At 33.6% G+C, this 13,486-nt stretch overlaps 1 protein-coding gene across 1 annotated transcript in view; it reads right to left on the bottom strand.

Moving 5' to 3' along the window:
- Positions 1-596: 596 nt before the first annotated feature.
- LOC129226545 (vesicle-fusing ATPase 1-like) overlaps positions 597-13,486 on the bottom strand; it is an 88,342-nt gene continuing 75,452 nt past the window's right edge. Inside the window, exons 20-21 of the mRNA XM_054861154.1 lie at positions 4,772-4,823; positions 597-1,998 (exon numbers count right to left, since the gene is read on the bottom strand). Of these exons, the coding sequence (XP_054717129.1) occupies positions 1,927-1,998; positions 4,772-4,823 (124 nt within the window). The 3' untranslated portion in view covers positions 597-1,926. The remainder of the gene's footprint in view (positions 1,999-4,771; positions 4,824-13,486) is intronic.

Below are 13,486 nucleotides of genomic sequence, written 5' to 3'. Positions count from 1 at the left end.
TGAAGTCTTCAAAATGCAATTTTAATTTCTCTGTGGTGTAAGGGGAAAAAAAAGGAAGGCTCTGGACTCATTCTGCCTCTGAAATATTTTCAATATTGAGGCAGTAAAACCATACCTACACATTACCGTGAAGTTAGGGAGATTAATAAATATCAAGAGTTAAGCTAACTCTCCTCTTAGGTTTTTAGTAACCGACTTCCTAAAAACGTGACTTTAGGCTTTGTTTGGTAACAATTGAAGAATGGGTATCCTGGTTCTTTCCCACTGGGCAGAAGCAAAGCCATCTCAGCCTACCCAAAGACCAGGGGTTCCAGCATCAAATTGATAAGGGGGCCCATCTTGGCGACTGATTGCCTTACTGGTTCGAGGTGTCATTTTCTGATGTTCTTACACAGAGTAGTTACTTATATGGGACACTAATTGCAGATGTTCAATTACAAGCTGGTATTAAATAACTTACCCATTGTTACTGATAAGTGAAAGACTAGCATTATTCATTAAATATGATATTGAATATTAAAATAGATTTTTTCAATATAATTTTTGAAGGTATTTTAAATTTTGAAAATTAAGGCAAAACAGTAAGAATATTATAATTTAACAGTATTTTATTCAGCTAAATTACAAAGCAACATACATTAGTGTTCACTCTAAAAATGTTTAATAAAGAAACTTCATAAAAGAGCTTATTGTACAGTTAAAATAGGTAGATTTATTATGATTGCAATAAATAGGCAGGCATTATATTACAATTGATATGCTATTTGTATAATGATGAATTAACGTTTTCCCTTTAGATTTAACTGAAAATAATGTTTTGCTGCAAATGATGGGACTTAAGTCCTTGTCATACACATATGCTATATTAAGTTTCCATGCCACTGTTGTTAAACATTTCATATAAAATTAACAGTCAAATAGTAACATCTAAAGTATAAACTCTGAAAAAATGTAATTTCTATAAAACAGTTTTTAATCCTAAACTAATGGTAACAGATAAATTTCTATTCCTTTTTCTCATTATCTATGTTTTTTTTTTTGGCTCTTTGAGCAATAATTACCTTGCATTGCTATCGGCTTCTAAAACTTATTGCTCTGTCTTTACACAATACATTAAGAAATATTTTAAAATTCAGAACAGTAAAAGTGATGCTGAAATTCTACAAACATTCATAGAGTTAGTTCATCAGTTCCACATGAATCCCTTCAAAAAGTTCAAAAACAACTTAAGTTTACAGAAACTACATACAAGGAAGTTATTCTTCCGGTGGAATCTAATTTTGCATTATTTTTATTTGAGATCAAATGCACAACGTTTTAGTAATGTAGTCTGGGACACACAATGTAGAATAACAGATTATTTTTGCTTCAGGTCGTTTTAATATACTTAAAGGGAAAACAAGGGCTTACTAAGAAACTTGGAATACCTATCCAGAAGAGTTTCCCTAAGGCATCCATATGTCTCAAGGTGGAACAAATGCAGCTAACTTCAAGTGCAAAGCTTTTAGTTCTAAGTTAGAATCCACTTGCAAAAGTGTCAGTTTTTTTTTTTCTTTACAAATAATGATAAAAATGTTAGAATTAAAAACTTGTAAAAGAAGTTCACAATTGATTTATATACTGAAAAGCAAAGAAGGGAGCTTGAAGGGAACATATCTAAATTTACCATTACTACTTTTCAGTTACATTCAAAAAATGATTTTTACAACTTATCAGTAAATTATATTTACAAAAACAGTACACCCTTTTTTTTAACAGCAATTCAGTTGACACTTTTTAGTACAACACAACATTAATGTAGAAAAAAAAAATATACAAAATAATAGAATACTGAATAAATTAAGCAAAGGAATGTTTCAAGAAATATAATCTGTTATCAGAAATAAATACATATTCGATGCTTTCAGATGACTAAAATATTATCACTTATATTCCTTCAAGACAGTTTTCATCTTCCAACTTTGATAGGAATTTTATAACTCTGTGTTCCATATCAGTCTGGGGAAAAAATATAATTATATGAAACAAAATTTGCAAACCAAGCTAAATTGGTTTACCAAATCAAATCTATGGCAATTTAAGCAATAAATTTATTTATTTGTTTTTGTAAATCAATTATTTAAGTAACATTGATTTAGTTTGAAAAAAAGTTAGTATTCAGGTTCAATTGGGTCACAGGTGTTTAGAATAGTTTGCCAAAAGCAGTTGTTACTTGCAATGGGGTGAACAGTTTTAAGAGGGCTCTTGATCTTTATTGAGGATTGAGTAATTGACTAGGAGCTGGGGCAAACCTAACCTGGCAGCATTGTTAAGGCTACCCAGATCCTAATTATATCATTATGACACTGCCAACTTAGGTTTGCCTTGACTATAGCTGTGCCCAAACCCTGTTGTTGGTTGTCACTTTTGTATTTGTATAATTCAAACTATAACACAGTTTGCAATGGAAAGCCAGATTTTGTGCTTGTTTTTTGGCATTTTGGTTTTCTATTACAGTGAACGCCAGTTAATTGAATCAACCGCTTTAATGAATCAAATCGTCTAAAAAAGAATAAAATCCAGCTTTACTAATTTGCCGCTTTCTTGAATCAGCTGTTTTGAGGAATCAAAACCATTTAGAACAAACGTGATTCCACTAAGTGGCAGCCACTGTAGTATAAAGATTCACTATATTCAGGGGTGGAAAATCTGAGCCAAACTGCGCCAATTTTCAAATTCTGAAACAACCTGATACAAATCGGCCAAATTCTCAATTTTTGCGCCACAAATGCGCTTTTACTATTCAAAAATATTCACTACAAGGAAAAAAAAGCTTTTGCATTCATTTTTTGTCATTGAAAGCTAAAAAGAAGGATATAAGTAAAAGAGGGGGCAAAGAATTGCTTATATTCGCCGTAAATTACGGGCTGCACTTTAAGTTTCAATCCTTTTGCCATCCTGTAAATTTTTCAACAATTTTGAAAAGTGGAAGTTATTTTCACCTATGTTACTTAAAAGCGGCTTATTTTATTTCTTATTTTATAATTATTTCATGTTTTGAACAAAATTAATGTAGGGAAGGTGGAATGGGGAAATATTTATTCTGCTTTTAGAGCCCCCTATCTAGTAAAATTTTAACTATGTAGTAATGTATGTAGTCTACTCCAGTCAAGAAAAAAATCTCTGAAAATCACAGAATATGATAGTATTACAAGCCATTTTCAAAAATTGATTCTCATACTGTAATATTTTGTTGTAAGTCAAAAATTAGTTTTGTCATTTTAAAATGACAAATGATTTTAGGAATTCAAAACTATAATTACTGCTTTGAAAGAATTTAATACATACATACACACAACTTAGAAAAAAAGTTTTTGTGGGAAACTCCTCTTTTTATAGATTTTTGACAGATTTTTGTGGGCCAAAAAAAGTCAGTTTAGTTTTTCAAAAACAGACATTTTTTTAAAAAATAAAACCTGTTTTAGACCAAATTGCGTCAAATAAGCATTATTTATTACAATAATAAACCAAATATTTCATAATAAATCAAAAATTCCTCTCGCCTCAACTAAAGCACTGCTACAGTTGCAACCGAAGTAGAGCAAGAGCCAGTGAGTGCCAGACCAACGTCATAGTATAAAGGCCGAAAATTTTCTGCATAAGCACATCAGAGCAGATAAGAAAGGTTCGCTATTATTTAAGCTGAGTCACGCAGGCTTTGGCAGCAGGAAAAACGTAGCAAAAGGTGCGTCAAAAACTTAACATCATAGATTCATTCCATGTCACGTGACCTGGTGGTCCCCATTCAACCATCTCCGTTTCGAACGAAATTTTACGGAGGTGCAGACATGACTTTGAAACTAACTTGTACAAATTTTCAGCTTCCAAGACCTCCTGACAATCTAGAATCAATAAAAATAGGGCTCCAAAATAGCAGATCAGCTTTGTGAAAGGAAATGCCATGTTTTGGCTAATTCCCCATTGGAGGCCATTTTGGAGTCCACTTTTTTTTTTCTTTTTGAGGTATCCTATCCTATATCCCCAAGATTTGTGTCTTGGAAGCTGAAAGTTTGCATAGGTTAGTTTCAAAGGCATGTCTGCACCTCTCTAAAACGTCCTCCTAATTGGAAATGGTTAGATGGGAGCCACCAATTATGTAGCATGGAATGAACATATGATGTTTAGTTTTTGCAGCAATTTTACACATCTCTGCTACATGTTTCCTGCCAAAGCCTGCATAACTTAGCAAAATTTTGGGCCTTTCTTCTATGACGTAGGTCTGGTACTCATGGGCGCTTGGACTATTAATTCAATTAATAAACATAGATACAAATTTTATTTCATGATCCACAAGCTTTATTTTATTTTGATGATGATATAATATGAATACTTCAATTAGAATTATTTTCTTTTTACAAACTGCTAGTTGTTTAAAATTAAAAAAAATTGTGCTAATTTGTTGAAGTCTTTACAAAGCTTCTTCTTTTCCAGCCATGGAAAAATTCTCAAATGTGTTGAATTTAGAAAGAAATACAATAGCAATTGAGGACATATTTTGAAACCTCAGGTAATTCCAGTTTTGCTCATTCAAATAGTTACACTTTACAGATTAAAGGAAAGACCACAAGCTCCAAAATAGATTATAGATTTTGATTCTGGAAATATGTATCAGAAACTTGCAATTTTAATTGCATCCAGTTTAAGTAGCCGTCATAATTTAGAACTGCCTAAAATAATACCAAAAGCGGTATTTTAAATTTTGTACAGGTAAAAAAGTTACGATATATCTTACCTGACGAGCTAAATCAATGTAAGCAAGTAGTTTCTTAATTCCAACCCATATTCTGAAAAATAGAAAAATTTCAAATACAATGGATGCATTAATTAATATCTTTATAAGCATGAAATTGATGATGAAAATTCCACTTTGTATTGAGAGGGGGCCCAAACATCACCCATCATAATTTACCAATGACAAGTGCTGCGACATCGACGATGAACCCCGCAAATTTTACCGAACAGCAACAGTAGCCAACTGTAAACTTAGCAGACAAAAGTGTGACTCATTTTTGGGCTGTGAGATTTTTTAATGGGACAATTTATAAAAAATACTCCATTTATCATCAATGTAACACCACATGTAATAGGCTACTGTTTAAGTTGTACCGTATTTTTCCGCGTATAATCGGCAGATTATATGTTACAAAAGGCAAAATTTATGAGGTGCGGATTATACACTGCTGCGGATTATCTGTTTATTTTTTTTTTAACACCAACGCATTGAACCTCAATGTTTACAGTAGGATTCACCGATAGAGATAGAGACCTAGCGATAGAGATAGAGACAGTGCGCCAACTGAATGTTGTTTATTTTACAAAGTTTGCATATTCTTTCTTGCAGCCTGCCTGTATGTTGGTTATTTTACGTTGCTTGAATGTTCCTTCCAATTCAGGTCATGTAAAATAAGCAAGAATACAGTGAAATAGGAAGCAAGAATACAGTGCAGTAAATAGCAAGAATACAGTGAAATAGGAAGCACAAGATTAGACCGTTTGCTCCATTGCTTGACTCCTTGTTTTTCAAGTAATTAGCGTACTATGATCAAGATTTCAGGAAGAAATCTTTATATATTAGATTGTATTTCAGATTAATTGTGATTATGCCTTTAAAGTAATTACCTTTACACGTTTTTAGTTTAGTTGCTCACATGGTATGTTAAATTCGAACTTAATTTTTTTACATTGTATTATCCGCGTATTATACGCCACTGCGGATTATACAAAGCTTTTTTTTTTCTTCAGGCCGGTTTTAAGACCTGCGGATTACAGGCTGCCCGCGGATAATACGGTATTGAGTTTCGGTTTATTTGCTTGTTCCATACACCCCCCCACCAAAGTGTTCCGATTATCCCCCTGTTTGCGATACACAAAATGGAAGAGTAAAAGTCAGAACATAAACCGCAAACTCCTCAGCAACTCCTCCTGGTTCTGATCATAACAATATCAACCAACATGAACCCTTTCACTGTTCTCCGATTCAAATTTCAGGGCTGGATTAGCAGCTATTGTCCCCAGTTCTATAAAAATATCCAACCAGAAAAAATAAAAGTAAAAGACATCTCTCTCTTTTGACAAGCTGCAAGCTGATCGAACTAAAAATCAACGGAATACGAGAAAGAAAATGCCTTTTCTTAATTTATCTTGTTAAGCTGATGAGGATGAGCTACCCAATGGGTGAATGGCGCATGAATAGTAGCAATGACTATGATGCAAAATGCAGCATTTGTGAAGGATTCTATTCAAATGATAAACATAGCAAAACTTGGTTAAGATGTAAGAAGTGTTTTTATTGGTTTCATGGAGAATGTAACAAAAGAAAAGAAAGGACAAAAGTTTCGTATTTTCAAAAATTTTAGTTTGTTATCCCACCACATGTTTTACAAAATGTATGAAAATGCTCATATAAATAGAATAATTGTTCTTAAAATTTTCTTTGATTTTCCAATGCTTTCCATAAGGCCATATTAGGTACATCTTTTTAGTAAATAAAAAATGTTATTGTTCAGCTATTTTTTATTAACATGTCTAACATACTGATGTTCTTAAAATTTTATTGCTCGAGTAACCAGCCACATCGATCATATCACAACTTCAGACCAATTTCAAACTTATTTGCAAAATGTTAATACTTTTGTGAAATAAATTATTTTAAATGGAAGATATTTAAGCCCTCTACTTTATATATCTAAAAGTGTAGAAAATGGAACAGACGATGTTTTCAAAATTGTTAAGCTACAGCAATACCTTAATAGTTATGCTCTAGTGCTCTAGGAAAAGTTTCAACTGTTAAGACAATCTTTTTACAAAGTACAGTAGCCTTCAGTTATACCAGGCTTATTGGGAGAACAGCAAAAAAGCATCATAAAAATGAGTTCATTAGAAGAAAGTACAGTGAAGCACCGTTTATACATTTTTGAAGGGACTGTATGAAAAAAGCGTACAAACGAAAAAACGTATAATTGGTATAGGATAATGTGTATCAGACTTTGTAGGGACCAATTATAAAAACATATAATTGATAAAAACGTATAAAAGAGAAACGTATAAACAGTGCTTCACTGTATTTATATAGCATTTTTTAAGTAAATGATATGTGCAGTGTGCATCTACAAAAATTTCATGTAATATTATATTGCATCAATTGTTTTCACAAGTTACAAGTGACTTCAGAGAATTTTAGTAAAATAAGAGCAACTTGGTTGAGCCGCACTGAATTCAAATGCCTGAGAAAATCAGTGTTTTTTGTTCTATTCAACAAAGAAAATAATTTGCCAAGATATATTTTTCAATTTCAATGGTCTCAAATTTGAAGCAAAGTTTTTTTTTTTTTACGTTACTGAACTAATTGCAGCCTTTTTTAAAATACAGTATGTACCAGTGGCGGATCCAGACAATCCTGTTGGGAGAGGCAAATGAGTAATGCATTATGGGGGGGGAGGGGGTACTAATGAAAATAAAATTTAAAAAAAGTTTAAGAACTGAAACTTTTTTTTTCCCAAATATTCTATATGATTTAAAGAGTGAAGAATTTCCCAGTCGTGTTTTGATATTAGAATTTCGAAAACATAACTTTAGGTATCTTTAGTCATGCTATAAAACCAGGGGATTCAGGTTTTCATTTCGGGCTCATCAAAAAAATTTCGAAATTGAAGTCTTAAAAACGCAATTGTTTAGGCCACCTACCACCTTTGATGATGTATCAGAAAACATGGGGTTCATAAATTTTCCCCAGAAATGTTTCGATGTAGAAGTTCCAAAAACACAATTTTAGATAATCTATGAATGATGTTGAAAGGTAAGAAAAGAGGGACATAGGGTGTTCTTCTCCGGAAATTTTTTGGAGTTGAAGTCCGGAAAATGCAATAATAAGCCATTTTTTATGACGTTGAGGGAAGATATAGTTCGGAACTTTCCATCGGAAATTATTTGAAGTAGGAGCCTTGAAAATGCATTGGTTGGCCCTCTTTGGTAGCATTAAGTGAAGTTATGGGGTCAGGAGCTATCCCTCAAGTTCTTGATATTGAAGCTTCAAAAAACGCAATGTTAGTGGATTTTCATTGATGTTAGCGAAAGCAAGAGCGCCCATTTAGGGGGGCAAGGGGGGGGGGGGCTCGGGCCCCCCGTTTGAAATTAGAACTTCCTTGCTTTTAGTACTTTTTTCTTTGCAAAAATGTAAAAACATTTCTTCTCCAGCCATTAATCAATAAGTTATTAAAAATGTCAAATTTTAATGACTCTAATATGTCCTGAAATCAGTTTCCATGGGGAAAATATCCAGCTAAACCACAGGGAAAATATTCGAACCCCCAGCCCCTTGCAACTTTGCATATGGGCGCCCATGAGCGAAAGGGTTCAGGCTCGGGGGTTCTCCCCCGGATTTTTTCAAAATTGAAGTCTTACAAACGTAATTGAAGGCCATCTTTAAAGACATTAAGGCATAAGGTTCAAAACTCTATCGTAAACAGTGGCGCAGCTATGGGAGGGGTTGGGGGTTAAACCCTTCTCGGAACTACAAAACATTCATTTATCTCGCCCCCCCCCCCCGAAAAAAAAATCATGAAGAGGAAAACAGTTTTTAAACTTTTCTAAGCCAGGTAGGTTAGAACAAAATATTTTACTGCTTATTGATGGGGAAACAGTCACAAATCACTTTCCAATTCTTAAATACGAGTAATTTTTCATTATGAGCCCCCTGATTTTATAAGAGGGCTAAAATGGTCTTAATAGAGCACAAAAGGGGATCATGCTCATCAGCACTTCCGGCGCTGCAGAAATCTTTTTCAGAGAAACTTTTCGTAGAGAGAGGAAGCCTAACACTCTTTATTTTCTGTGGCTCCCTCCAAATTCTCATTGAAAGATCGGAACAGTTATTAGCTAGCATTTGACATTCATAAAGACATTGATTTATAAAAATTTTATTTTTTGAATGACCTCTCCGAAAATAAATATAAGATTAAAATAAAGGTAACTAAAACTGCATTATTAATGTTCACGCATCCCCTCTTTTCTTCGCTTCATAGTAATTGTGATATCAAGAGGGGGTTCAGGGACTCTCCCCTGAAATTTTTTTGGAATTAAAGTCCTAAAAATACCATTGTAGGCAATTTTTTGTAATGTATTGGGGGAGGAGGGGGCGGTGAGTTTGGCGACCTTCTCCTAGAATTTTTTAAAATTTACAAACCTTTGAGGGAGGGGGGAGATCGCCCCCCTCCTGTGGATCCGCTACTGGTATGTACACTGAAATGGCTGCCCGAATTATGTGAAGTCCAGTTTACTAGGGTCTGCATTAATAAGTGTTGCTGTACATAGTGCAAAAAAACTGTTTTTAAATAATTTTAGCTCGAAAACATTTTAAACATTGTCTCTTTGAAGACATGGGCTTTTCCACGTTGAATATAAATAAGTTTTATTTATTGTTTCACTTTTCACCTGTAATAAATTACTAAATAATTCTGACAAAAAATGAGTTTGTTATAGAAAGCTTGTTTTGCAAATATTAAACAATGAAACTATCATTGGCTCTTTTTAAGTATTTCGCAAAATTTTCTGCAGATATTTATCGAGCAAAGGCTTGTTCTAAAACAGCGTTTCTTAAATTATGTTTCCTACAACCATGGCCCCACTAAATTTCGCTTACTTATATGCCGTGACAATACCTGAAACTCACGGCAACAAAGAGGGTGCTACAAGGAACCCCAGTTTCCATTACGTCGCCATAATTGGTGGATGCAGAGGTTCCATTCAGCGCCTCTTGTGGTCAAAATGGGCGACGTTCAATCAAAAAGAAACAAACTTTGAAACATTGGCATTGAATGGTGGATGCATGAGCGGATCGTAGTTGCATTGGTTTAACACAGAAAAGTTATAAATTGTCAAGGTCCGTTAAGCGTCAGCCCCATCTAGTGAGGCCATGGTATAACCTGCGGGTTCCATGAAGAAAGATCATTCAAAGGTTCTCTGGTCTCTTAAAAACTGATGCAAATAAGTTTTGAATGACGCCTTTTTCTTAATTTAACAGCAGAGAATGTTTAAAAAGGAATTGTGGGATTAAACACCAATTTGTTATTTCTGCACAATATTCCACTAAACTCCATTCATGGGAAAGATAGACTAGATGTAAACAAAGAATTGCACCATTTGGCAACCTCAATCCTGTGCTTGGCTTTGCCAAGGACAAATTGCTGTGCAAATCTCATTGGCTAACTTTTTTTTTAATTCAAGAGAATATCCCTCCAATGCAGCATAAGGGCAACCTTTTTGTTTACTTTCGGTCTATGTATTCTGTGAACAGAAGGTAGTCGGTGAATATTCTCAATTGTTACGATTAGAATCGAGGATCTCAATAGGACATGTAAAAGAAAAAAAACGCCTAATAGATTTTAACTTTTACCCATAAAGCCTGATATTAACTATACATAAGATAATAAAATCATTATCTCTTCTCGTTAAAATTTTACTTGAATGTTGTTTAATGCTATTTTACAAAGTTTCATGTAAATTTTTGAATTTATTTGAAAATACTAAATATTTGAAAGAAATTTTATTTTTATAACAAATAAACAACTTTCAGAATATTGAATGCAGACTATACCAGTGAAAGAAAGCCAGGGGTTCCATGAAAAAAGGGTACATTCAATAAAGAAATCCACTGATCAAAAAAAAAAAAAAAAATAAATAAATAAAAAAAAAAAATAAAATAAATAAACTTCTAGAACAAGATTTCATCACTAGTCTTCATGGGCGAATTTATGGGGGGGGGGGGGGCGAAGGGGGGCAATGCCCCCCAGTCTTGGGAGGACTTTATACATAGTAACAATAAACCTTCCAAAATCTTTAAAAAAAAAAAAATCATGATTTTTTTTTCTTTTTTGAATAGCTCAGAAGCGAAAATGAAGAGAATAGCGACTGTCCTTTTCTGGTGTGTGTGTGTGTGTGGGGGGGGGGGAGAAATCCATACAATATATTACAAGTAGTAATGCGGTCACTGGGATGCTGAAATGTGTTGAAAACGACCATTTTGAACTGAAAGCTATTAGAGTAAGTATATAAGTGAAAATATTGACTGAACGAGCTATGTATTCAGCTGAAATACTTAAAATAATCAAGGATTATTTCAACAAATTAGAAACTAACAAAGATTTAAAAAAGCGGATTTTCCTATAAACTAAACAAGCTATATAGCTTAGGACACCTGCTTTGTTGAAAGCCCTCAACTCCAGAAAATTTCATGATTTGTTCCTTACCAAAAAAAAAGGGGGGGGGGAGGGGAGGACTTCAAAAAATAAATTTCATTTTAAAGTGCTTGAAAATCTTAAAAATTTTGGAAAAGTACAGATACAAACCATAAATTTAAACATTTATAACAAATGGGAGGATTCTTCCAGATAATAGGAACAAGAAACATGCCAAAAGAGTCGCCAAAATGAACTCATCGCCGCATTTATGCCAACCTCTGGTAATCGTTATTTGGAGTACTGATCACGGATTTATTTACTCCTGATTTGATTTACACACGAGGTGTGGTGGGCCGATTATGATCTGCGAAAAATGTTTATTTCTATCATTTATGTGTTTTATATTTTACTTTTTTGTTTTAATTTATTCATTTTGATTTGTACTTTACATTCCTAACTGTTATACAACTCCTAATTATTGGTGAAACGATGAAGAAATACGAATTTAAGAAGTTGATTACACCTTGTATTGGATGTGTATTTAACTTAGATTAAACTACTCTTGGAGTGGGAGATGTACCCATAACGTTTTGGAATTAAAATCTTGAGATCCTAACTGCTCATAAAGTAAGTATTTTAAAGTTAAAACGCACTATCTTTCGGAACAGTTGGTTATTTGACAGCATCGTAGATGGCTTCCAACATCATATAACACAAAATTCAGTAAGTAATAATTCACTTGCTACAAAATCATATCATAATCAGCTCTTACAAATAAATGATGTGTTGTGCCAGAGAAGAAATTTCTCGATCAGATTATGTTTTTTCTACCAGCAAATATCAATTGTCATTGGTTCCTACTGTTATTTACAGTAAAAGATATAGAATGATCAACCTTTAGGATCCTAAAGATTTGCGAAAATTTAGATGTTTATTCTGATTTTATAATGATATGGAGAAACTTCTTCTTTTCAAATCTCTTTGATATTGATGTAAGTCATCCTCCTCATAACACTCACATTGATAACGTCAATTGTGGAGTATGTGTTTGACTAAATTGAGAATTTTAGTCAAATCAACAAATTCTCAATATTATGTCTTAAAAATTTTATGTCTTCATTTGATATTTGCCAGGACTCAAAATTAACAGTGGTCCACTAGTCCAGGACTGACCACAAAAGCATCTACTGGACCAGCAAAATACAAATTGTAGTGGTCCACTTTACCAGGGAAGTTTTATTTCTGCTTTCCTTTCAGAAATTGTAAGCATCACAATTTTGGTACCATAAGAAAGCTTGCACCTTTATTTACAATGTTGAGATTTTGGTTCCGCAAAAAAGAATATGTTAAAAGATTTCTGCAGCATTAAAACATAGTGTTTTTACCTCTTGTGTCATGTCGATTGAAAATTGCTAATTGACTCTCATGTTACTTTATTTTGTTCTTCCCACTTTTTTTTGAATTGTTTAAAATCAGGATATGATAATGAACCACTGAACATGTGCTGTTCTGGGAAATTTAGATTTTACTAGTCCATTAGACCAGTGACGTATTTTTCTAAATTTCAACCCCTGCTTGCTTTTAGAAAGCAAATTTATAACACTCTTGTGGGTTGTAAATAAATAATTACATGTGAAACTGATTACAGCTGCTGTCCAGAACTGATGAGGGCAGTTTTAAGTTCCAATGCTTGAATTTTCGCAAGTCTCTTGGTGGCAAGTTTTTTCATCAGAGTCAGAAGACCCACAAAACTAAGACTGATCAATACTTAGTCCGAATGCGGAGTGGAAATCAATCCTAGTGTATGCTTATGCAGTAGTTCATTTCTTGCCACAGTTTGAAAGTTAAAATACATTTTTCTTGAGCAATTACAAATTGTTTATTGCTTTCATCTGACTGTTTTGATGTCCTTTGTCTTTATTTTCCCCCCGCCATCCTCTGCAGCACCACCCGTCGACCGGCTCCTCCTGATGCTGCTCCTCTAGCGAGCAAAATCTCCAGGTTGACTCCATATCCTACACTTACACGCATACATAAATGCACCTGCACACACACATGTACATACACAACTACACACACAACTACACACACATTCATACACACACACACTCATGCGTGCACACAGACACAAACACACACACACACATATATACACAAGCGTACCCACAGACACATATACATGCGCCTACATACACACGCTTGTGATTGCGAAAGACATAATTTGAATTCAAGATGTCAAAATTCAAATTATTTTTTTTTTAAATCTTTTTAAT

The sequence above is a fragment of the Uloborus diversus genome, chromosome 7 (assembly GCF_026930045.1).
Source record: "Uloborus diversus isolate 005 chromosome 7, Udiv.v.3.1, whole genome shotgun sequence".
Lineage (NCBI taxonomy): Eukaryota > Metazoa > Arthropoda > Arachnida > Araneae > Uloboridae > Uloborus > Uloborus diversus.
This window is presented reverse-complemented; position numbering and strand designations above follow the sequence as displayed.